This window comes from Ovis canadensis, chromosome 1, assembly GCF_042477335.2.
Source record: "Ovis canadensis isolate MfBH-ARS-UI-01 breed Bighorn chromosome 1, ARS-UI_OviCan_v2, whole genome shotgun sequence".
In the NCBI taxonomy this organism is placed as follows: domain Eukaryota; kingdom Metazoa; phylum Chordata; class Mammalia; order Artiodactyla; family Bovidae; genus Ovis; species Ovis canadensis.
In genome coordinates this window covers 269,068,348-269,091,968 of record NC_091245.1, presented here as the reverse complement: position 1 = coordinate 269,091,968, position 23,621 = coordinate 269,068,348, and the positions used below count along the sequence as shown (strand labels likewise).

The 23,621-nt window shown below is 49.6% G+C and overlaps 1 protein-coding gene across 1 annotated transcript; it reads left to right on the top strand.

The window, feature by feature from the left end:
- Positions 1 to 4,279: 4,279 nt before the first annotated feature.
- On the top strand, positions 4,280 to 22,849 carry SPATC1L (spermatogenesis and centriole associated 1 like). The gene is made up of 4 exons (XM_069567563.1): positions 4,280 to 4,717; positions 11,932 to 12,282; positions 21,666 to 21,817; positions 22,304 to 22,849. The coding sequence occupies exons 1-4, from the start codon at positions 4,516 to 4,518 to the stop codon at positions 22,628 to 22,630; spliced, it is 1,032 nt and encodes a 343-aa protein (XP_069423664.1). The 5' UTR covers positions 4,280 to 4,515; the 3' UTR covers positions 22,631 to 22,849.
- Positions 22,850 to 23,621: the final 772 nt, after the last annotated feature.

Below are 23,621 nucleotides of genomic sequence, written 5' to 3'. Positions count from 1 at the left end.
CTGAAGGAGTTGTCCAGCAGCCTTGCCTTTGAGAAGTGTCAGGGACAGGGGAGTCTATGGGGTCGCACAGAGTCAGACACGACTGAAGCGACTTAGCAGCAGCAGCAGCAGGTTGTTTGGTGGAGGAAAGAGATGCTGGATGGAAACTGATCTCCAGAGAATGAAGAGCACCAGGTGCTGTGTGGTAAGGATAGAAGACCTCCCCAAATGGTGTTTCTGACATAAGGAGAAGTAAAACACGTGACAACAATAATAGGATGTTAAAGGTGGATAGAGATTCCCACCTGTATGTGAAGTGGTTTATTGCTTAAAGGTAGACTGGGATGAGTAAAAGAAACCTGCTGTCAACCCTATAGTAAGCCACTAAAAATGAAAGAGGTACAGTCAGTAAACGAAGAAGGTAGGTAAAACAGCTCAAAAGAAGATGAGAAAAAGAACAGATGGGACACATAGAAAACAAATAAGATGATAGACCTGAACCCCACTCTTATGCACTGAATTGCGGCCCTCTCTGTGCATATGATAGGGTTCTCAGCACTAGTGGTAAAGAATCTGCCTGCCCACGCAGAAGATACAAGACTCTGGTTTGATCCTTGGGTAAGGAAGAGCCCCTGGAGTGGAAAATGGCACACCCCTCCAGTATCCTTACCTGTAAGATTCCATGGGCACAGGAGTCTGGTGGGTTACAGTCCATGGGGTTGCAGGAGTCGACACAACTGAGAGACTGGGCACAGTACCATTCATATGATGCTGTATGATGCTGGAGATGGGGCCTTTAAGAAGATAAGGTTAAATATGGTTGTAAGGGTGAGCCCCTGATTCAGAAGGACTGGTGTCCTTAAGAGAGAGACACACCAGAGCACACGCTGAGGAAAGCCCACATGAGGACCCAGTGGGCAGTTGTCTGCATGCAATTGCCGTAGGAGGGTCCAGCCCTGCTAATACCCTTGTCTTGATGGACAGGGAGGCCTGGTGTGCTGTGATTCATGGGGTCGCAAAGAGTCGGACATGACTGAGCAACTGAACTGAACTGAACTGGACCTCTAGCTTCCAGAACCCTGAGAAAATTAATTTCTGTTAAGTCACCCAGACTGTGGTGTTTTGTTATGGCAGCCCCAAAACACTAGCAAGACATACACCACCAATACAAATAATTGTACTAACTGTAAAGGGCTAAACATTCTGGTTAAAAGGCAAGGATTGTCATGTTGGATGAAAAGCATGACACATCTATGTTGTCCATTAGAAATTTCTTTTTTGTGTGTGAAATGTATTCATTTGGCTTCATTGGGTCTTAGTTGTGGCATGCGGGACCTTTGTTGCTGCTGGCAGGCTCAATAGTTGCAGCACATGGGCTCTCTAGTTTGTAGTGTGTGGGCTTAGTTGCTCTGTGGCAGGTAAGATCTTGGTTCCCTAACCAGGATTGATCCCGTGTCCACTGCGTTGCAAGGTGGATTCTTAACCACTGAACCACCGGGGGAGACTCCATAAGAAATTTTTAATATAAAGATGCAGGATAAAGGTGAAAGCTTAGAAAAAATGTGTAATGAAAATACAAATAAGAAAAAGTGCTATATTGGTATCAGTAGATTTCAGGAAAAGGAATAGTATCAGAAATAGAGACATTTACAAATGATAAAAATGTCAATTCAACAAGAAGGCTTAGCAATCTTATATGCACCTAATAATAGAGCTTCAAAGTACATGAAGCAAAAGCTGGTGGGACTACAGAGACAATTAGACAAATACACGATAAAAGTGGGAGATTGCAGTACTTGTCTCAGCAACTGTAGACAAAACCTCCAACCAGCTTGAGTAACCGCATTTATATAACATAGCATTCTTTCCAGTGCTTATTCACTAAGATAGGCCATGTGCTGTGTCAGGAGACAAGTGTCAAGAAATTCAAAAGGATTGAAACTGCAGAGTGTACTGTGACTGCTATGGAGTTAAGTTAGAAATCAGTAATAAAAAGTCTTAGAAAATCCCAAATAAATGGAAATGAAACAATATACTTCTAAATCATCTATAGTCACGCTTTCCTAGTGGTTCAGTGGTTAAGAATCTACCTTGCAATGCAGGGGACATGGGTTCGATCCCTGGTCTGGGAAGATCCCACATGCCACTGGGCAACTAAGCTTGAGTGCCACAGCTTCTGAAGCCTGTGCACCTAGAGCTGGTGCTCCACATCAAGAGAAGCCACCTCAGTGAGAAGCTCACACACTGCAATGAACAGAGCAGCCCCCAACTAGAGAGCTCTTGTGTAGCATCAAAGACCCAGCACAGCCAAAAATAAAGACATAAAAAATAAATCATCTATAATTAAAAGCACGAGGGTAATTAGAAAATATTTCAAACTGAACAAAAAAACATAACATCAAAGTTTGTGGGTTGTCACTAATGCAGCATTTAGAGACATATTTACAGGCTTACATGTTTAGTGCTGAAAATTAGGTTTCCATCTTAAGAATCTTAAAACCAAATAAGTAGAAGGAAGGGAATACTTGACAGAAGAGTAGATGTCAGATGCTGCAGAAAACATTCAAGAAGATTAATGAAACCAAAAGGTGATGCTTTGAGAAAAGTTAACAGGCCTCTAGTCTGACCAAGTTAAGAACTTGTATTGAGACTACAAATGGTACATCAGTACAGATCCTGCGGAAGTAAGCCTGCACCCTTCTCCCTGGCGCATGTTGGTCCCACCGCTCTGCTTCCTGTAGGTGCTCCTGCCAAACCCACTGGCACTGTTGCTGCACTTTTACATTTGGCTTTTCTGCCTTGGCTGTGCCTATTTGTGCTCAGAGGTGTGAGGCTTCAGAGAGGGTAGCAAGGAAATATGAACTGTGTGATGCCTGTATTCCACAGTGTAGATGATGTGGACAAATTCCTCAGAAGCCACAACTGTTGTCTAGATGGGAATGAGATGAAGTGGAAATGTTAAGTGACTTTATTGGTACTTAAAAAAATTACATCAGAAACTTTCCCGGAAGAAAACTAGGCTCTCATGACCTTGCTGGTGAATTTATCAAACATTTAGGAGAGAAATAGCAATCTAACACAGCACACAGCAAAGAGAGGAGGGAACCCTTTGCAACTCATTGTATAAGATCAATACAACCTTGATAGTAAACAGGACAAAAAAAGGAGATACAGATCAATTTCCTCCATGAATAAAGAAAATACTTAAAATATTAGCAAGCTGAATGTGATAGAAGGGAACTGCATTATGACCAGGAAACTGGCAGGATGTTCCCAGGTCCATGGCTGAGAAGGTTTTCTTGGGGTGGGAAAGAAAATGGCATTTTAAATGTGAGGGGAGGGGCCAACAGAGTGGAGCTACTCATGCCCCCCTGCCTGATTCTCGAGCCTGGTAGGGCACTGCCTCCAGCCTTCCTCAATAGGCGCCGTCCACGTTTCCACTGTGCCATCTGCTGTGTCTCAGGATGTGAGAGGGACAGTTGGGATTTAGTATCACTTTTCCGCAAGCCCCTCCCAGGGCTCTGTCTTCCTACAGTGACCTTGCACTAAGTTATTAGTCTGGGAGGAGTCAAAGCTGTGTTCTGCCGGGGGCTCCTCCCACCCCACCCCAGCCCTCGCTGCCAGGGGGGCCCTAGACATCGGCAGGAGGGGAGAGAGGACTCAGTGCTCCTGTTGGGGCTCATCCTCAGGAGGAGCAGGCCTCTCTGCTGCCCATGGGGCCAGGAAACTGCTGACTTGGTGTGCCTCCCAGGTATATAGCTGGGGGCGGGGCTCACGGAGGTCACACTGCTTGAGGACTGGAACCTGGGCAGGACTCTGCGTGGGGTTGTTCAGACGGCCCTGTGCCCTGGCTGGGGGCCCTCAGGTGCCATACCGGTCAGTGTCCCAGATGCTCAGTGCTGGCATTTAGTGTGGGGATGCAGACGTGCTGCTGGGACCCTGAGGACCAGGGGAGTGCAGTCAGCAGGTGGCCTCCGACTGGCAGCCCTCAAGAGCCCGCCAGAGCTCCATGGGCTGTGGGGGCCGTAGAGGGGCACTCCCTGGCCTGTCTCCCTTGTGCCCGTGGCCTCCTCTTCCTCAGGCGTGCATCCTGGGGGTATGTCATCCACATCTGCAGATCAGACAGCCCCAGCTCCGGGCCGGCCTGCATGCCTCCAGGACCCTGCAGGTGGCCTGCAGTTGGGGTGGGGCAGGGAAGGGGGTCTTTGAGTCACTCAATGTAGGCAGAGCTCCCCTCCCCCAGGCCTGCGGATACTCCTGCAGCCCAGATTTCTGGCTGTTCCCGGAACATTCCGGCCTCGGCCTCGGCCTGTGCTATTCCCTTGCTGGGGAGTCCACGCCGTGAGGTGCCCCAGCCCCACCTCCTGTCCCCGCCCCTCTGCTCACCGTGGCCGAGACGCTGCCGCTTTAAGGGCGACATCACAAGGCTGCGGAAGGCCAGTGGAACTCGGGGCTCTTGATGTTTCTGGAGCGCCCACGGGCTCTGATTTTCCATCTCCATGGGGCCGCGGGCCCACACGTGATAGAGGACTGGCCATGGCTGAGGGCAGCGAGCTGATGAACAGGCTCATGAGCGAGAACGCTGACCTCAAGAAGCAGGTGCGTCTCATGAAGGAGAACCAGATGCTGAAGCGACTGCTGAGCGAGAGCTGCCAAGAGAGCTGTGGGCGCGGGGGCCGTGACTTCCTTTTCCCCAAGGCGCCCGCCTACCCCGAGGCCTGCTCCCCGGGGAGCACAGGTGAGCCGGCTCTGGGAGGTGGGTGGGCAGGCGGGTGACCCGCTTGGGCTAGTGGGGCTCCGTCCATGGTGGCCGCCGAGGTGCTGCCACAGAGGCTTAAAGCAGGTCCACTGAGGCCAGCCCAGGGGATGGCGGAGCCAGGCCGTGTGCGACTCTGCTCTCCTGGAGGCTGGCCAGCCGGGCGTGCTCAGCCCTCGGCCAGGGCAGCTGTGCCCACGGTACTGGCTGATGGCTGTGCCCGGAGAGGGAAGGACCCTGCCTAGGAGAGAGACCTGTGGGTCACAGACAGGAAGTAAGCATGGTGCGGTCACCCAGCTCACCCCGTGGGAGCCCCTTCAGAGGCCGAGACACTTTCTATGAAGGTAGCTGGCTCTGCTTGAAAGTTTTTGTATGTGGGAAGTGTGACTTAGGGCACGGTTGGCGCCGTGACCTTAGTCTGAGTGGCTGGGATATGGACCATGGGCCCTGTGACCAGATAAGCTCCGTGTTCCTGGAGGTGATGATCACTCACTGTGCAGCAGGCCAGGTGGAGTCTGTACCCCAGCCCTCGCCCTGGCAATGCCTGTGCCCACCCTGGCAATGCCCGTACACGCAGACCAGCTGTCTTCTCAGGATAAGTTGTTCACCTGGAGTGAGTTGTTTTCCTCTGTTGAAGCTTCTTTCAGAGCTGCTGCTGGTTCCCAGGGGGATGCTCGGCTGCTCTGGGACCCGCTGTGGATGTGGTCACCTCCTGAATGTTGGGCGTGGTCACCTCCTACCCTGAGCAAGCAGACCCTGTAAGCGAGCATGTCCTGGGGTGCGAGGGTCCCTCATGGCATCTCTACACCTTCAGCCTCAAGGGGGGCCTTGAGGAGGGAGCTCAGACAAGCAGGGTCCTCATGGTGGGGGATGGCGGGTAGAGGGGGGAGCAGCTGGAGGAGCCTGGGGCCCTGTCCTCAGCTTGTGGCCAAGACACACAGTGTCCCCAGGTGACCATGGGTAGAGGGGGGCCTGCCTCTCGGTGCTGTGTCCTTGACATGACACCCTGCAGAGGGTCCATGCCACCTCCTCAGCCTACGAGGAATGCCTGCCTGGCAGTGGCTGCCTGAGGCACTTGTCCCCAAGGCTTTGTCTGCGCTGTGACCATTGCCAACAGTCATGTACCTTGGCCTGCTCTGTTGTCCTTTGTCCTAAGAATTGAGCTTTGCTGAAGCACAAGCTGGAATCAAGATTGCTGGGAGAAATATCAATAACCTCAGATTTGCAGATGACACCACCCTTATGGCAGAAAGTGAAGAAGAACTAGAGAGCCTCTTGATGAAAGTGAAAGAGGAGAGTCAAAAAGTTGGCTTAAAACTCAACATTCAGAAAACTAAGACCGTGGCATTGGTCCCATCACTTCATGGCAAATAGATGGGGAAACAGTGGAAACAGTGACAGACTTTATTTTTGAGGGCTCCAAAATCACTGCAGATGGTGACTGTAGCCACGAAATTAAAAGATGCTTGCTCCTTGGAAGAAAAATTATGACCAACCTAGACAGCATATTAAAAAGCAGAGACATTGCTTTGCCAACAAAGGTCCATCTAGTCAAAGCTACGGTTTTTCCAGTAGTCATGTATGGATGTGAGAGTTGGACTATAAAGAAAGCTGAGTGCTGAAGAACTGATGCTTTTGAACTGTGGTGTTGGAGGAGACTCTTGAGAGTCCCTTGGACTGCAAGGAGATCCAATCAGTCCATCCTAAAGGAGATCAGTCCTGAATATTCACTGGAAGGACTGATGTTGAAGCTGAAACTCCAACACTTTGGCCACCTGACACGAAGAGCTGACTCATTTGAAAAGACCCTGATGCTAGGAAAGATTGAAGGCAGGAGGAGAAGGGGATAACAGAGGATGAGATAGTTGGATGGCATCACTGACTCGATGGACAAGAGTTTGAGTAAACTCTGGGAGCTGATGATGGACAGGGAGGCCTGGTGTGCTACAGTCCATGGGGTCACAAGGAGTTGAACATGACTGAGCAACTGAACTGAACCCTCAGGGCACAGAGCTGTCTGTGTGATCGGCGGACTGGCCAGGCTGGAATGTGGGCTTTGGGTGAGGTGCAGGCCCTTGCTCAGGCTGCACTGTTCCCCATCAGGGTACAAATCAGGCCGTCTCTGGGGCATGGCCAGCACCCCACCCAATGGGTAAGCCCAGATCCTCCTGGATGAGAGTCTTAGGAGGAGCCCCAGCCCCTGGCCTGCCCAAGGCCTCAAGCCTTCCAAAGAAAGGCTTTGGAGCCCCTTTTGCAGGGTGTGGGCTGATGGGCCCCCGCTGTCTTCAGAGACACCTCTGTCCCCAGGGCGTAACGTTGGCCTTGGGGCTGGAGTTGGAGAACCAGCAGGAGTTCCCCAGCAGAGCTCGAGGTTTCAGATGGACGGGGAACTGTGCACAGCAGCGGCTCAGTGTTTGCTTTAGAAACTGGGTGTGGTTTATTTATTTATTAATTTTGGCTGCAGGCCTCTCACTGCAGTCGCTTCTGTTGTTGTGCGGCACAGGCCAGGGTGCACAGGCTCAGCGACTCTTGGGCTCTGGAGCGCAGGCTTCAAGTAGTTGTGGCACAGGCTTAGTTGCTCCGCGGCGTGTGGGATCTCTCTGGACCAGGGATGGAACTCGTGTCCCTGCATTGGCACTTGGATTCTTTACCACCAAGCCACCAAGGAAGTTGCACAGGATGTGCTTTAAAAATCTGTTGTTCTCACTAAGCAAGATCACTTGGGGTGAGCGTGACTACTGCAGGCTCCTGGCCCCCCTCCCAGCAACATCCGCTGTCCACATCGACTCTGGCTTCTCTCTGAAGTTTTGGTGGCTGTTTGCATGTGTATCCCAGGATCCTCAGTTTACGTGGACAGGGTGGAGCCATTCTACACTGACTCCCCAGCCGTCCATCTTCCGTCCTTGACCATTGGCCATCTCCTGGAGGGCTTGCTCACTGTTCCCTGTGGGTTCACCACCAGCCCTTAAGTCTGGTCCCCATGACAGGAGTGCTCCTCCATCTCCCAGCAGCCATGGGGGCTTCACAGGTACCCCTGCTCACGGGGGCTGTCCAGGAATCCTTGGGTCAAAGGCCACGTGCAGCTCAAGTGTTGACATGGACACTGGGACCCTCTCCAAAGGGCTGTGGCCTCTCCTGCTGCACCTTTCCCACAGCTGGTGTCACCCATGGGAGGGGGCCACTTTGCATATGGTGCACATGTTCTGAGGGACAGGGTGGGGTGGGGGCCATCCCAGGCCCTCCCCTCCCAGGCCAGTTTCCTCCAGATCACCCTTGTGCCTGAGCCCCTGGCGTCTCAGAGCCTCCACGGTTGCCCGGACGCCTTGTCCTGCATGGAGTGTCCAGTGATGTTAAGTAGTTTCTGAGTGTTCTCTCTGCCTCTTCCCTTTACCATCACGAGACAGCTGCTTCTGTATTGTCATAAATACATTCTAAATAGCTGTGTAATAGTCCAGAATCAGATGAACCGGAATTTAATGAACTCTCCTTATGTTTGAAATGACAGTTCTTTTCTCTTACCCTGAAGTAAGTGTTAGTTGCTCAGTCGCTTCTGACTCTTGTAACCCCATGGACCATAACCCGTAAGGCTCCTCTGTCCATGGAATTCTCCAGGCAAGAATAATGGAGTGGGTTGTCATTTCCTTCTCCAGCTCTGAAGTAAGTGAAGTGAAGTGAAGTCGCTCAGTTGTGTCCGCCTCTGCGACCCCGTGGACTCTAGCCCACCAGGCTCCTCTGTCCATGGGATTCACCAGGCAAGAATACTGGAGTGGGTTGCCATTTCCTTCTCCAGGGGATCTTCCCAACCCAGGGATCGAACCCAGGTCTCCCACATTGCAGGCAGATGCTTTAACGTCTGAGCCACCAGGGAAGCCCACCCTGAAGTAAATACCACAGCAAAAGCATTTTCTATTCAGAGTTATTGCCTTAGGGTATGTTTCCCTAAAGGTAGAATCACTGGCTCAGAAGGCAGGGTAATTATTTTCACATCTCTTTTTCTTACATTTGCCCAGAGGGTGAGATAGTCCCCTGCACCTCTATTAAGCTGCTCTGACTGTTTCTTCAAGTCTCTTTAGCCATTTCTCGCATAAATCTTTCACATTAATTGGTTTATTCCTGGGGCACTTTGTGTTACTAATTGCAATCATAGATGGGATTTCTTTTTCCACTGTGTTTTCAGTTATCTGTGTTACTGTGTTTTGGAAATCTGTTGATTTGTAAATATTTAGCCTATATCCAGGCCCCTTATCATATTTTGCTTACTTTATATTTTTATTTTTACTTTTGGCCACCAGGCATGCTGGTTCTTAGTTCTCCGACCAGGGGTTAAACCCAGGCCCTGGGCAGTGAGAGCATGGAGCCTGAACCACTAGACCACCAGGGAATTCACTATCCAGTCCCTCCCTGAGCTATTTTGTTCTGCTGAGTTTTCCAGTTCTTTCTCCCCTGTTTTCTCAGTTCTGTAGCTGCTGTTTACAGACTTTTAAATGGGGTTGGCAGCTCAGATGGGCTTCCCTGCTGGCTCAGTGGTAAAGAATCCACCTGCCAAGCAAGAGACAGGGCTCAATCCCTGGTTCAGGATGATCCCCTGGAGAAGGGAATGGCAACCCACTCCAATATTCTTGCCTGGAGAATTCTCACAGACAGAGGAGCCTGGCGGGCTACAGCCCATGGGGTCACAAAGAGTTGGACACGTCTTAGCAACTGAACAACAACGGCAGCTCATACGCTCGTTTCTGTCTTTCTTCCTCAGGAATCCCAGGACTTTTGGCCTTGACAGCCTCCCCGCTCATCCTTCTGGAGGGTGGTCGGCAGTGGACAGCCCTGTCTGTCCAGGTATTGAGGGTGGGGGGTGTAGGCTGGGTGCTGGGGAAAAGCCTTCTAGTCCTTATTTTTAAAGAACAACAATGACAACAAAATTAAAGAAGGGCTCATTTTGTTAAGATTTTATGACCTCACTTCTTTTCTGGCCGAAGTGCCCTCAGCTGCACCCCCACTGGCCTGTGGGGTCTTGTTCCACTGTGTCATTGAGAGACTCCTGGTTCTGGGCCTGAGCTGTTTGCTGTGGGATCTGTTTGGCTGGGGCTTCACTCAGGATCTCTGGACTCTGTTTTCTCTAATTCCTATGTGAATCTGGGCTGCAGTTTTCTTTCTGTGAGTTGTCTTTTCAGGGATTTGATATCAGAGTTGTGACAATTTATAAGCTTGATAATCAAGCATCGTTTAATTTTTTCAGTGTTCCAGCCTCATTCATATGATGCAGGGGTTGTGAATTGTTTGGGGACTTGAAAGAACTCATCCACCAACCACCCAGGCCTTCAGCTCTTTGCCCATAATTCTATAACTTCTAGGTTTTTCTTTTTTGCTTATTCATCTGTGCAGGTTTTCTACTTCTTATTGAGTCATGGAAAATAGCTTCCCAAGTGATCTCTCCTTTATTAAAGTTTTCAAGTAATATTCAGTTGGATATAATCTTTTATGATTTAAACATTGTCTTCCTGGTCATTCTTATCTGGCTTTTCTCATTTTCAATTTTATTCTTTTGTTTTCTGTTTCTCTAAAGTAGCTTTCCACAGTTTCACTATCTTATTGGACTTTTTGTAGAACTGTTTCAAGTTTATTTCTGCTGCTATTTTTATTATTCTCTGACTTTTGCTTTCTTCAAGAGTTCATCCCTATATGAATGTTTAATTTTTTGATTATGTTTTAGAAGTAATTAAAGGATTTAAGTTGCTAATTTCACTTTAGATACAGTTTTAAATGTATTGATGGCAATATACCTAGTGTTCTGATTTTCATTATTTCTCAATAATCATTCTTTCTATTTCTATTTTCTCCTTGATCTGATTATTACTGAAGATAATTTTTTTTCTAATATGTATATATTTTTTGGTCTTAGTTGTGGCACTTGGGCTTTCTAGTTGTGGAGTGGACTGAGTTGTTCTGCAGTATGTGGGATCTTAGTTCACTGACTAGGGACTGAACCCACAACCCTTGCATTGCAAGGTGAGTTCTTAACCACTGGACCATTGGGGAAGTCCTGAGAATGCTTTTAATTTTGAGGAGATGGGGTTTTCTATTGACTCTGACTCATTTATAGTTTAATATGGTTTGAAAGTTTTGATTATGTGTGTATGTATGTGTATGTGAAGTCGCTCAGTTGTGTCCGACTCTTTGCGACCCCATGGACTGCAGCCTACCAGGCTCCTCCGTCCATGGGATTCTCCAGGCAAGAATACTGGAGTGGGTTGCCACTTCCTTCTCCAGGGGATCTTCCCGACCCAGGAATCGAACCCAGGTCTTCCACATTGCAGGCAGACGCTTTAACCTCTGAGGCACCAGGGAAGTTTTGACTGAGGATTTAAAAAATTGTTTTATGTTTCACACAACTTTGTTAAGCCTTGGGAATAACAGAAGGGAATTTCAGTTCACTAAATAGAAACTAAAAGTGAAGTGCAAACACACCTGACCGCACAACAATCCCTTTAAAATTAGGTCACAGATATGGCACTTCCCCAAGCCCACGAGTAGAGTTTTCCCGGCCCCTGCCCATGGCTGGGATGGCCTACCTCCCCTGGGAATATGGGAGTCCTGAACAAAGGGGCCCAGGCTTCTGGGACTGAGCCAGAGGAAGAACAAGCACCGGGGGCCCTTGCTGCCTCACTGCTGTGACTTCCTGATGGTTCCTGGGCCGTGTGTCTGGCAGGGGACACACATGAGGGACGCTGACCACCACTCTGCTTTTACAAGGAATCCTGGAAACAGTCCCATGTGCAGCAGGGTGGGGGGGTGGATGAAAAAAATCCATGTGTGTGTGTGCATGTATGTGCAGATGTGTGCCCATGTATGCACGTGTGCCAGGAAATGGTTCAATGAACCATAGAGCTACCCAATGACACACTCATCATGGATAAATCTCAAAAAAAGAAGTTTCATAATAAAAGGAGCTGGACGATACCATTTATATAAAATTTAAGACACATGTAGGTCACTGTCACAGTGTGTGGACACACAGTGGGAGTGTTGGAGGCCATACGTGTGCTGTGCCTCTGAACCCGGGGCTGCTGGTGTCCTAGGATCCATCGCCTCCTCCAGAGGGGAAGTGGGGGCAGATGTCAGAGCTGGGGGCAGGGTCTCTGCAAGACGCAGGTGCTCCAGGAGCCTCCGCCTCACAGCTTGTTCCTCCTTCCCTGCCCCAGTTCCAGACTTTGGAAGGTTCACCAGTGGCCCTGATGCACCCTCCCAGCTGCAGGGGTCCTCCCTGGAAGACCTGCTGTGCTCACATGCCCCCCTCTCCAGCGAGGATGACGCCTCTCCGGGCTGCGTGACGTCCTCCCAGGTGCCTTTCAAGGCTTTTCTCAGCTCCCCAGAACTGCGTGCCTCCCGAGGCTCCGACCGAAAGCTGTCCCCACTTCTGAGCCCCTTGCAGGACCCGCTGGTGGAGAAGACCCTGCTGGAGACCCGGGAAGTGGGCCGGCCCAAAAAGGTGTGCTTCTCAGAGAGCAGCCTGCCCTCCGGGGACCGAACCAGGAGGAGCTACTACCTGAATGGTGAGGAGGGTGAGCAGCAGGCAGGAGTGGGGGGTTGGCCGCTGGGGAGGGCCCAGCTTCTGCATCCAGCCAGCAGCCGGAGAAGGAGAGTGTGCCCATGCTCCTGGGACCTGGAGCCCTGTCTGTACACATCTTTTGACCATTTAAATAAGTGAGTAGCTTATCTTCTTATGATTGAGTTGTGTATTCTGGATACCAGACTTTTTTGGTACATGTTTTGCAGATATGATCCATGAAGGGGGAGGGGGTATCCTTCCCTCCTCCAGTGGACTACATTCTCTCAGAACTTTTCAGTATGACCCACCCATCTTGGGTGGCCCTACAAGGCATGGCTCATAGCTTCATTGAGTTATACAGGCCTCTTTGCCATGACAAGGCTGTGATTCTGCTTCATTGACTACACTAAAGCCTTTGACTATGTGGATCACAATAAACTGTGGAAAATTCTGGAAAGTAAACTGTGGACATGGGAATACCTTACCTTACCTGTCTCCTGAGAAACCTGAATGTAGGACAGGAAGCAACAGTTAGAACTGGACGTGGAACAACTGACTGGTTCAAAATTGGGAAAGGACTATGTCCAGGCTGTATGTTGTCACCCTGCTTATTTAACTTACATGCAGAGCTCAGTTCAGTTCAGCTCAGTGGCTCAGTCATGTCTGACTCTTCGGGATCCCATGGACTGCAGCATGCCAGGCTTCCCTGTCCGTCACCAACTCCTGGAGCTTGCTCAAACTCATGTCAGTTGAGTCTGTAATCCAACCATCTCATCCTCTGTTGTCCCCTTCTCCTCCTGCCTTCACTCTTTCCCAGCATCAGGGTCTTTTCCAACCAGTCAGTTCTTCTCATCAAGTGGCCAAGTTCTTTCTTTTCAAGTGGAGCTTCAGCACCAGTCCTTCCAGTGAATATTCAGGACTGATTTCCTTTAGGATTGAACGGTTGGATCTCTTTGCAGTCCAACGGACGCTCAAGAGTCTTCTCCAACACCACAGTTCAAAAGCATTAATTTTTCAATGCTCACCTTTCTTTATGGTCCAGGTCTCACATCCATACATGACTACTGGAAAAAACAAAGCTTTGACTAGCCAGATCTTTGTCAGCAAAGTAATATCTCTGCTTTTTAATATGCTGTCTAGGTTAGTCATAGCTTTTCTTCCAAGGAGCAAGCGTCTTTTAATTCCATGGCTGCAGTCACCATCTGCAGTGATTTTGGAGCCCAGGAAAACAAAGTCTCTCACTGTTTCCATTGTTTCCCATCTACTTGCCATGAAGTGATGGGACCAAATGCCATGATGTTTGTTTTTAGAATATTGAGTTTTAAGCCAGGTTTTTCACTCTCCTCTTTCACTTTCATCAAGAGGCTCTTCAGTTCCTCTTTGCTTTCTGCCATAAGGGTAGTGTCATCTGCATATCTGAGGTTATTGCAATCTTGATTATAGCTTGTGCTTCATCCAGCCCGGCATTTCTCATGATGTACTCTGCATAGAAGTTAAATAAGCTGGGTGACAATGTACAGCCTTGACATACTCCTTAACCAATTTGGAACCAGTCTATTGTTCCATGTCTGGTTCTACATGCAGAGTACATCATGTGGAATGCTGGGCAGGGTAAATCACAAACTGGAATCAAGATTGCTGGGGGAAATATCTCCAGGAGTTTGTTCAAATTCTTGTCCATTGTGTTGGTGATTCTATCTAACCACCTCATGCTGCCCCCTTTTCCTTTTGCCTTCAGTCTTTCCTAGCATCAGGGTCTTGTCTAGTGAGTCAGCTCTGTGCATCAGATTACCAGAGATTTGGAGCTTCAGTGTCAACATCAGTCCTTCCAGTGAATACTCAGGGTTGATTTCCTTTAGGATTGACTGGTTTGATCTCCTTGCCATCCAAAGGTCTCTCAAGAGTCTTCTCCAACACCACAGTTCAAAAGCATCAATTCTTTGGCTTTCAGCCTTCTTTATGGTCCAACTGTCACATCCATACATGAATACTGGAAAAACCATAACTTTGATCATATGGACCTTTGTTGACAAATTGATGTCTCTGCTTTTTAATATGCTGTCTAGGTTTGTCATAGCTTTTCTTCCAAGGAGCAAGCTTCTTTTCATTTTATGGCTGCAGTCACAATCTGCAGTGATTTTGGAGCCCAAGAAAAAAAAAATCTGTCACTGCTTTCAATTTTTCCCCTTCTATTTGCTATGTTCAAAATCCCTCAAGCTAGGCTTCAGCAGTATGTGAACCATGAACTTCTAGAGGTACAAGCTGGATTTATATAAGGCAGAGAAACCAGAGATCAATTTGCCAACATCTGTTGGATCATAGAAAAAGCAAGGGAATTCCAGAAAAACATCTGCTTCATTGACTACAAAATGATCATCTTTGTTGTGATCTTTGTTCAGTGGTCCTTAATGTTACTATCGTAATTGCGTTGGGACACCAAGGACTATGCCCATGCAAGACAGAAAACTTAATGCGTAAGTGTTGTGGGTGTTCTGACTGTTCCACTGACCAGGCCCCCTCTACCCCTCTCCCTCTGCTGGGGCCTCCCTTGTCTCTGAAACACAACAGTATTGAAATTAGGTAAGTTAATAACCCTTCAGTGGCCTCTAAGTGTTCAAGTGAAAGGAAGAGTTACACATCTCTCACTTTAAATCAAAACATAGAAATGATTAAGCTCAGTGAGGAAGGCATGCTGAAAGCCAAAGTGGGTTGAAAGCTGGGCCTCTTGTGCCAAACAGTCAAGCTGCGAATGCGAAGGAAAGTTCTTGAAGGAAATGAAAAGTGCTACAGTGAGCACATAAATGATAAGGAAGCACAACAGCTTTATTGTAGATATATAGAAAGTTTCAGTGGTCTGGGTAGATCAAACCAGCCATGCCATTCCCTTAAGGCAAAGCCTCCTCCAGAGCAAGATCTCAACCCTCTTCAGCTCTGTGAAGGCTGAGAGAGTTGCAGAAACTGCAGAAGAGAAGTTTGAAGCCAGCAGAGGTTGGTTCATGAGGTTTAAGGAGAGAAGCCATTTTATAACATCAAAATGCAAAGTGAAGCATCAAGGGCTGGTGTAGAAGCTGCAGCAAGTTGTCCAGAAGATCCAGCTCAGATAATTCATTAAGGTGGCTACACTAAAGGACAGATTTTCAATGTAGATGAAACAGCCTTTTGTTGGAAGAAGATTCTATCTAGAACTTTATAGCCAGAGAGTAGAAGTAAGTGCCTGGCTTCAAAGCGTCAAAGGACAGACTGATTCTCTTTTTAGGGGCTAATGCAGCTGGTGACTTGAAGTTGAACACAGTACTCATTTATCATCTAAAAGAATTCAGTTCAGTTCAGTCGCTCAGTCATGTCTGACTCTTTGCCACCCCATGAATCGCAGCACGCCTGGCCTCCCTGTCCATCACCAACTCCTGGAGTTCACTCAAACTCATGTCCATCGAGTCGGTGATGCCATCCAGCCATATCATCCTCTGTTGTCCCCTTCTCCTCCTGCCCCTAACCCCTTCCAGCATCAGAGTCTTTTCCAATGAGTCAACTCTTCGCATGAGGTGGCCAAAGTATTGGAGTTTCAGCTTCAGCATCAGTCCTTCCAATGAACACCCAGGACTGATCTCCTTCAGAATGGACTGGTTGGATGTCCTTGCAGTTCAAGGGACTCTCAAGAGTCTTCTCCAACACCACAGTTCAAAAACATCAATTCTTCAGCACTCAGCTTACTTCACAGTCCAACTCTCACATCCATACATGACTACTGGAAAAACCATAGTCTTGACTAGACGGACCTTTGTTGGCAAAGTAATGTCTCTGCTTTTGAATATGCTATCTAGGTTGGTCATAACTTTCCTTCCAAGGAGTAAGCATCTTTTAATTTCATGGCTGCAATCACCATCTGCAGTGATTTTGGAGCCCAGAAAAATAAAGTCTGACACTGTTTCCACTGTTTCCCCGTGTATCTCCCATGAGTGATGGGACCAGATACCATGATCTTCGTTTTCTGAATGTTGAGCTTTAAGCCAACTTTTTCACTCTCCTCTTTCTCTTTCATCAGGAAGCTTTTTAGTTCCTCTTCATTTTCTGCCATAAGGGTGGTGTCATCTGCATATCTGAGGTTATTGATATTTCTCCCGCCAATCTTGATTCCAGCTTGTGCTTCTTCCAGCCCAGCATTTCTCATGATGGACTCCGCATATAAGTTAAATAAGCAGGGTGACAATATACAGCCTTGATATACTCCTTTTCCTATTTGGAACCAGTCTGTTGTTCCATGTCCAGTTCTAACTGTTGCTTTCTAACCTGCATACAGGTTTCTCAAGAGGCAGGTCAGGTGGTCTGGTATTCCCATCTCTTTCAGAATTTTCCACAGTTTATTGTGATCCACATAGTCAGTAAGTCATAGCATAAATCTAAAAGAATTATGCTACATCTACTCTGCGTGTGTTCTGTAAATGGACAACAAAGCCTGGATGACAGCATATCTATTTGCAGAATGGTTCACTGAATACTTTAAGCCCACTATTGAGACATACTGCTCAGGAAAAAGATACCTTTCAAAATATTCCTGCTCATCGATGATACACCTCGTTACCCAAGGTCTCTGATGCAGATGGACACGGAGATTAAAGTTGTTTACATGCTGCTAAGGCACATCCATTCTGCCCATGTATCAAGGAGTACATTTGACTTTCAAGTTTTATTACTGAAGAAATATACTTCATAGGGGCTTCCCTGGTGGCTCAAATGGTAAAGAATCTGCCTGCAATGTGGGATACCTGGGTTCAATCCCTGGGTTGGGAAGATGCCCTGGAAGGGGGCATGGCGACCCACTCCAGTATTCTTGCCTGGAGAATTCCATGGACAGAGGAGCCTGGCAGGCTACAGTCCATGGGGTCACAAAGAGTTGGACATGACTGAGCCACTGACCACAGCACAGCACAGCGCATACTTCATAAGGCCATAGCTGCCATAGGTAGTGGTTCCTCTGAGCTGGAACTTTCTGGAAAGGATTCACCATTCTAGATGCCACTACGGACATTCATGATTCACAGGAAGAGGTCAGAATATGGACATTAACAGGAGTCTGGAAGAAGTTGATTCCAGCCCTCATGGATGACTTGGAGGGATTCAAGACTGCACTGGGGGTGTGGCTGCAGATGTGGTGGGAACAGCGAGAGAACTGTAGTTACAAGAGGAGCCTGAGATGTGAGCAAGCTGCTGCCACTGCAGATAAAGGCTTCACACAGGAGGAGCTGCTTCCTATGGTTGAGCTAAGAAAGTGGTTTCCTGAGGTGGAATCTACTCCTGGGGAAGATGCTGAAACGACGACAGAGATTTAGAACAGTACGCAAACTTAGCTGAGAAAGCAGTGGCAGGGTTTGACAGGGGCTAACTTTAATTTTGAAAGATGTTCTATCGTGGGTAAAATGCTCTGAAATAGCATTTCATGCTACAGAGAAATTATTCCTGAAAGGAAGAGTCAGTCAATATGGCAAACATCATTGTTACCTTTTTAAAGAAATTGCCACACCAACCCCAACTTTCAGCAACCACTGCCCGATCAGTCAGAATCTGTCAATACTGAGGCAGGACCCTCCACCAGCAAAAAGGTTATGTCTCACTGAAGGCTTAGAGGATGGCTAACAATTTTTAGCAATAAAGTATTTAAAAATTAAGGTATGTACCTTTTTTTTGGACATAATGCTTTGTACATTATAGACCACACTGCAGTGTAAACCTAACTTTTACGTGCACTAAGAAACAACAATTCACGTGACTCGCTGTCTTTTTCTTTTTTTTTTTTTGGTTATCCTCTTTTTTTTTAATTACTCGACTTGCTTTCATGTGGTATTTGCTTTATTGTGGTGGTCTGGAACTGAAACCAGCAATATGTCCAAGGTACGCCTGTACATCTCTCCATCTGTTCAGTTCTTTAAAAATACATTTCAGTAATATTTTATAGCTTCTAGGTGCAGGTCTTGCACATTTTTGTTGAATTTACCCGTTAGTATTTCATGTTTTTGATCCTATAATGAATAGTACTTTTTATCAATATGAATTTCTGATTATTTGTGTCTAATATATACTAACACAATTGATTTTGTATATTTATCCCATGATGATCAACTTGACTGGGCCATTAGGTGCCCAGATATTTGGTCAAACATTATTCAGGGTATGTCTATGAGAATGTTTTTAGATGAGTTTACTATTTAACTCAATAGACTGAATAAAGCAGACTGGCCTCCTGAATGCGGGTAGGCCTCATACAATCAGTTGCAGGCCTGAGCAGGATAGAAAGGCTGACTCTCTCCCAAGTAAGAGAAAATTCCTCCTGCCTGACTGCCATTGGATCACAACTGGAATCTCAGCTCTTCTTGGGTCTCAAGCCTTTAAACTGGAGCCACACCATGGGTTCCCTTGTTTCTCAGACCTTGAACTCAGCCTGGGACTACATCATCAGCTCTTCTGAGCCTCCAGCTTGCTGACTCACCATCGCAGAATTATGTCAATATTCATAATTGCGTGAGCCAATTCCTTTTAGTAAACACACAGAGACACACACAGACACAGACATACACACAGATAGGTTCTACTTCTATCTATAAAATCGATGGTGATACCATCTCTTATTTCTGATAGTGGTAATTTTTTCTTCCTCTTTTTCTGTAATTAATCTGGCTAGGGGTTTATCAATCTTACTGACTTTTTTCTATGAGGAATAGCTTTTTGGTCAGATCTTGAAGGGCCCAGGTTGGACTAGAAATGCTTTCTAGATCCTCTCAGATCTAGAGGTTGCTCGTTCCTTCCACCTAATCTATCCTTTAGAGGAGGGGAGGCAGGAGAGGGGCCGGCTCCTAATGAGATAACTATTAATACGGAAGGGGAGACTGTTTCCTGCTCCTCCACGGGCCTGTTTGCCCTACCATGCTTCTGTGTGGTGTATCTGGTCCTCAGCTGGAATTCCTGGGTCGCTTCTGCAGTGTCGCCAAGTGATTTTGGCAGGAGTGCACAGAAAACCAGGGCTTCCCAGGCGGTTTGGTGGTAAAGAACCCGCCTGCCAGTGTAAAAGACATGGGTTTGATCCCTGGGTCGGGAAGATGCCCTGGAGAAGGAAATGGCAACCGATTCCAGTATTCTCGCCTGGGAAATCCCATGGACAGAGGAGCCTGGCGGGCTATGGTCTATGGAGTCACAAAAAGTTGGACACGACTAAACAACACTGAAAACTGCAAAACATTGAAAGAAATGAAAGAAGACCTCAGTAAATGTAAAAAGTCTTCTGGTCATGGCTTGAAGGACCTAATATTATCAAGATGGCAAACCTCCCCAAATCAATCTATAAATTTCAATGGAATCCCTATCAAAGTTTCACCTGACTTCTTAGAAGAAATTGACATACTGATCCTAAAATTTGTATGGCGATGCATGGGACTCAGAATAAGCAAAACAGTCTTGAAAAAGGAGAATAAAATTGGAGGACTCATGCTTCCCAATTTCAAAATTTACTGTAAAGGTACAGTAATCAGCAGCCTGGTACTGGTGTAAGGACAGGCATACAAGTCCATGAAATAGAATCAAGAGTCAGAGATAAACCCATGTATTTACAAGTCTGATGTCTGGCAAGGATCCCAAGACAATTCAATGGAGAGAGAAGAGTCTTTTCAACAAATAGTGCCAGGAAAGTGGATCTCCACATGCAAACAGCTGAAGCTGGACTTCATATCACATATGAAAATTAACTCAAAATGCATCAGAGATTTTTTAAAAGACCTAAAAGAGCTAAAACCATAAAACTGTTAGAAGAAAACATAGACATAACCTTATGACCTTGGATTTGGCCACAGAGTCTCAGCTGTGACAGACCTGGACCGTGCTAAGTTCAACCCCATTTTCCCTGCTCAGCACGTCCACTGGCGCGGCCAAGGGAGCAGGAGGACACGGGCCCCCTCACCTATCCCAGTGCCCACAGAGGAGGAGGAGCTACCCACGCCTGGCCTTGATAAGCATGTGTTGACTGCCATTCTGTTCCTTCCCAGAGTGACTAGCCAGGATTCTGGGATGGGTGCTATGTGGGCAGTCCCAGGATGGGGCTGAGGGAGGGAGAGCAGCTGCCCACAGTCACAGGTCGGGTTGGTCCTGCAGTCCAGTGCGCACAGCTGCACAGAAGCCCTTGTGGAGGTCTCAGAGCGGCCCCTCCAGCAGGGTGGGGAGTCAGACCAACCTCTATGTGGTGGCGGTCCTGAGCCCTTGGTAGGCACAGGTGTCTGTGGGTAACAGGACCTGGGGCCAGCTCGCCATGGCAGAGCACCCAGCCCGTCTGTGCACCATCTGCCTGCTGGATGGACCCTGCAGGGCTTCACCATCCAACACTCTTGGGAGGGGTTTGGATCACTGTTGGGTTAGAAAGTTGCAGGGCTTTAGAAAAAGCTTTAGAAATGGGCCTGTTATTAAGTGTCTCCTGTGGGGAGGAGCAGAGTTTGGGACACGTGGGGGCCTGTGCAAGTGCCCGCTCTCCCCACAGAGTGCATCCTGGTCAGTGGGGCACGCCAGGCACCGTGAAGCGGGCCCTTCCTCACTCCATGCTCCCTCAAAGTCAGGTGCACCTGGTGGTAACGACCGTCAGTGTGATCTTCAGAGAGCACGGTAGTTTCGAAGGGCAGTGGTGGGATCATGGCATCGGGTGGAAGATGTGCTGCCATCAGAGGCTGCTGTGGGGAGGGGCAATTTGGAAGCAATTTTGGAGGTTAGGGTGGTTGATGTGCTGGGGTGATATTGGGGGAAATAATTAGAATCTCCCGTGAACCCAGCAACCCTCAAGTCTTATTATGAAATAAGCATTAGACCAGCCTGCAATACACACAGGCTGCTGAGGCAGAGCGTCTCACTATTTCACGTAGCTATGCAGGCTGGACCCACACGGGCTACATATGTGTTCTTGAGTTAACCAGGACCCTACCTTCAGGTGGGGACATGCCTAGCCCATTCTGAGTTCACCTGGTCATGGGGCTGAGAGGTCCGAGGGGCGTCACCCCAGACCAGGTGCTGAGCTGGTGCTGGTGACAAGGGGACCAGAAGCCAACCCTGGGCTGTGAAACATCCACCTCAGGGAACTGAGGCAGGGCCTGGGATCGGGGCTGCCAGGGAGCAGTGGAGAACAGGGAGAAGGGTGCCCCCTCCGGTCACCACTGGGCCCTGCAGGAAGGCCTTGCTGGGGTCCCCAGGCTTCACCTCAGACCCACAGTGGCAACATCTGGGTCAGCCCTCTCCCTGAAATGGACCCTGGAGCACAGGCAGGAGGAATGTGGGCAGCCCTGGACCCTCTGAACCCCTTGATCCTCCTACCCTCCCAGATACTGGCTGCCCTTCTCACCAGCCCCGCCCAACCCTGCCCCCCAGAGATCCAGAGCTTCACTGGCACCGAGAAGGATGGTCGCATTGTCGGGGAGATTGCCTTCCAGCTGGACCGGCGCATCCTGGCCTATGTCTTCCCAGGGGTGACCCGGCTCTACGGCTTCACTGTGTCCAACATCCCTGAGAAGATCAAACAGGTACGCCTCCCTGGCCGGAGGCCTTCCCCTGGCCGGGTCCCCGACCTGCCCTAGGACCCTTCTAGCCCAAGGTCCTATCCTTGCCCCTGGCCCCCAGTCCGCTGCAGTGCCCACAGCCGCAGGCCTGGGCAAGGCTGAGTGGTGTCTGAGTGGGGAATAGATAAGCTGCCCCACGAGTCCCTTTACCTTGTCTTTTGTAGTCTGGGACAGCCTCAGGAGTGGCCTGGGGCGGGGAGCCCTGTGCGTCTCTGCCCGACTGGCAAGGCACCTTTTCCGGGCTCCGGGGGTGGAGCTGCCTGCTCTTCTGTCAGTCGCTCTGCGCTGGAGGGAAACTGGCCCCCTGGTGGGGGCCTGCCCCTGGGCCTCAGTGTCCCCATCGACACAGCCGTGCTGGGAGGGCACCGGGATCTCGCCCCGAGCCTGCGCCTGGCCTCCCCGTCCCCGCGGGTCCCTGGCCCTGCCGCCTACTCGCGCCTGTGCCCGCAGACGTCCATCAAGTCCTTGGACGGCTCGGTGGACGAGAAGAAGCTGCGGGAGCTGACACACCGCTACCTGACGCTGACGGCGCGCCTGGAGAGGCTGGGCTACAACCGCGACGTGCACCCTGTGTTCAGCGAGTTCCTTATCAACACCTACGGCATTCTGAAGCAGCGGCCGGACCTGCGTGCCAACCCGCTGCACAGCAGCCCGGCTGCCCTGCGGAAGCTGGTCATCGACGTCGTGCCCCCCAAGTTTCTGGGCGACTCGCTGCTGCTACTCAACTGCTTGTGCGAGCTCTCCAAGGAGGACAGCCGCCCGCTCTTCGCCTGGTGAACCCGCGCCCCGCGCCTCCCTGCAATAAAAGCGTGTTGCAACCTCGGGCGCCACGCTCCTCCTCGTCCGCTCCCCGGCCGGCGCGCCGAGGGCGCCAGGGCCGGGTGGGCCACTGCCCGCGCTGTCCCGCCCCCCGGCCGGCGCGCACCCTGGCGCCCGCCCCACCGCCCACACCTGCGCGGTGAGCCCTGGTCTATTAAAGTCGTCTGTTTGCTGTTCCTCCTTTACCGCTGCTCTTTGAGGGCCGGCGGCGGGTTCCCATGGGCGTCTCCCTGGAGGGCAGGGCCTGGGGCCAGGGTTCAGCCGCGGACAGGGCAGCTGCAGAGTCCGTGGCAACGTGAAGACACAGGCCCTTGTTCAAAGCCAGGGACAGCAAGACAGCAGCGGAACTTTAAAGCAGGTGCCCGCATGCAGCCGGGTGGGCGTCCCTGTCAGTGAGGCCGGTCCAGGGTTGGCAGTTTACCTGCGAGATGATTCCCGGCAGCCGGAGCCCCTGGAGGGGAGCCGGTGTGGGCTGGGCTCTTCCTGCCGGGTTCTGGACTCACGAGCCCTGGTCCCTTTGGCTGCGGGGTGGTCACAGAAATCAGCATCGGGGCACTGACTGATGAGATCGCTTTCCCTGTAAATAGTGGAGCTTTCCAGGGTCCCCTCCTCAGGAGATATTTTTAGCAACTACCAGCATTTTCAATGTTTCAAAACTGCCCCCAGAACTGGTCTTGGCATCACACTGGGTCCCCTCTGTGCCTCTTGCATTCCCAGCTGTGGCCAAGCCCTGGGCCAGACCCATTTCCATAGGAGACACAGCCCTCTGCCCCGCAACTTTCACACCACCCCGCCATCTCTCCTGAGGCCTAGAGAGGGCAGGTGGCCCTCTGGGACCCTGCGACCGGCCCCTCCTGGGCTCCTCCTCTGCCGTAGGTAGGAGGATGAAGGTGCCAGGATGCCCGTCCCTTGTTCCCCACAGCCTGGCATGTCCCAGATGCCCCGGCTC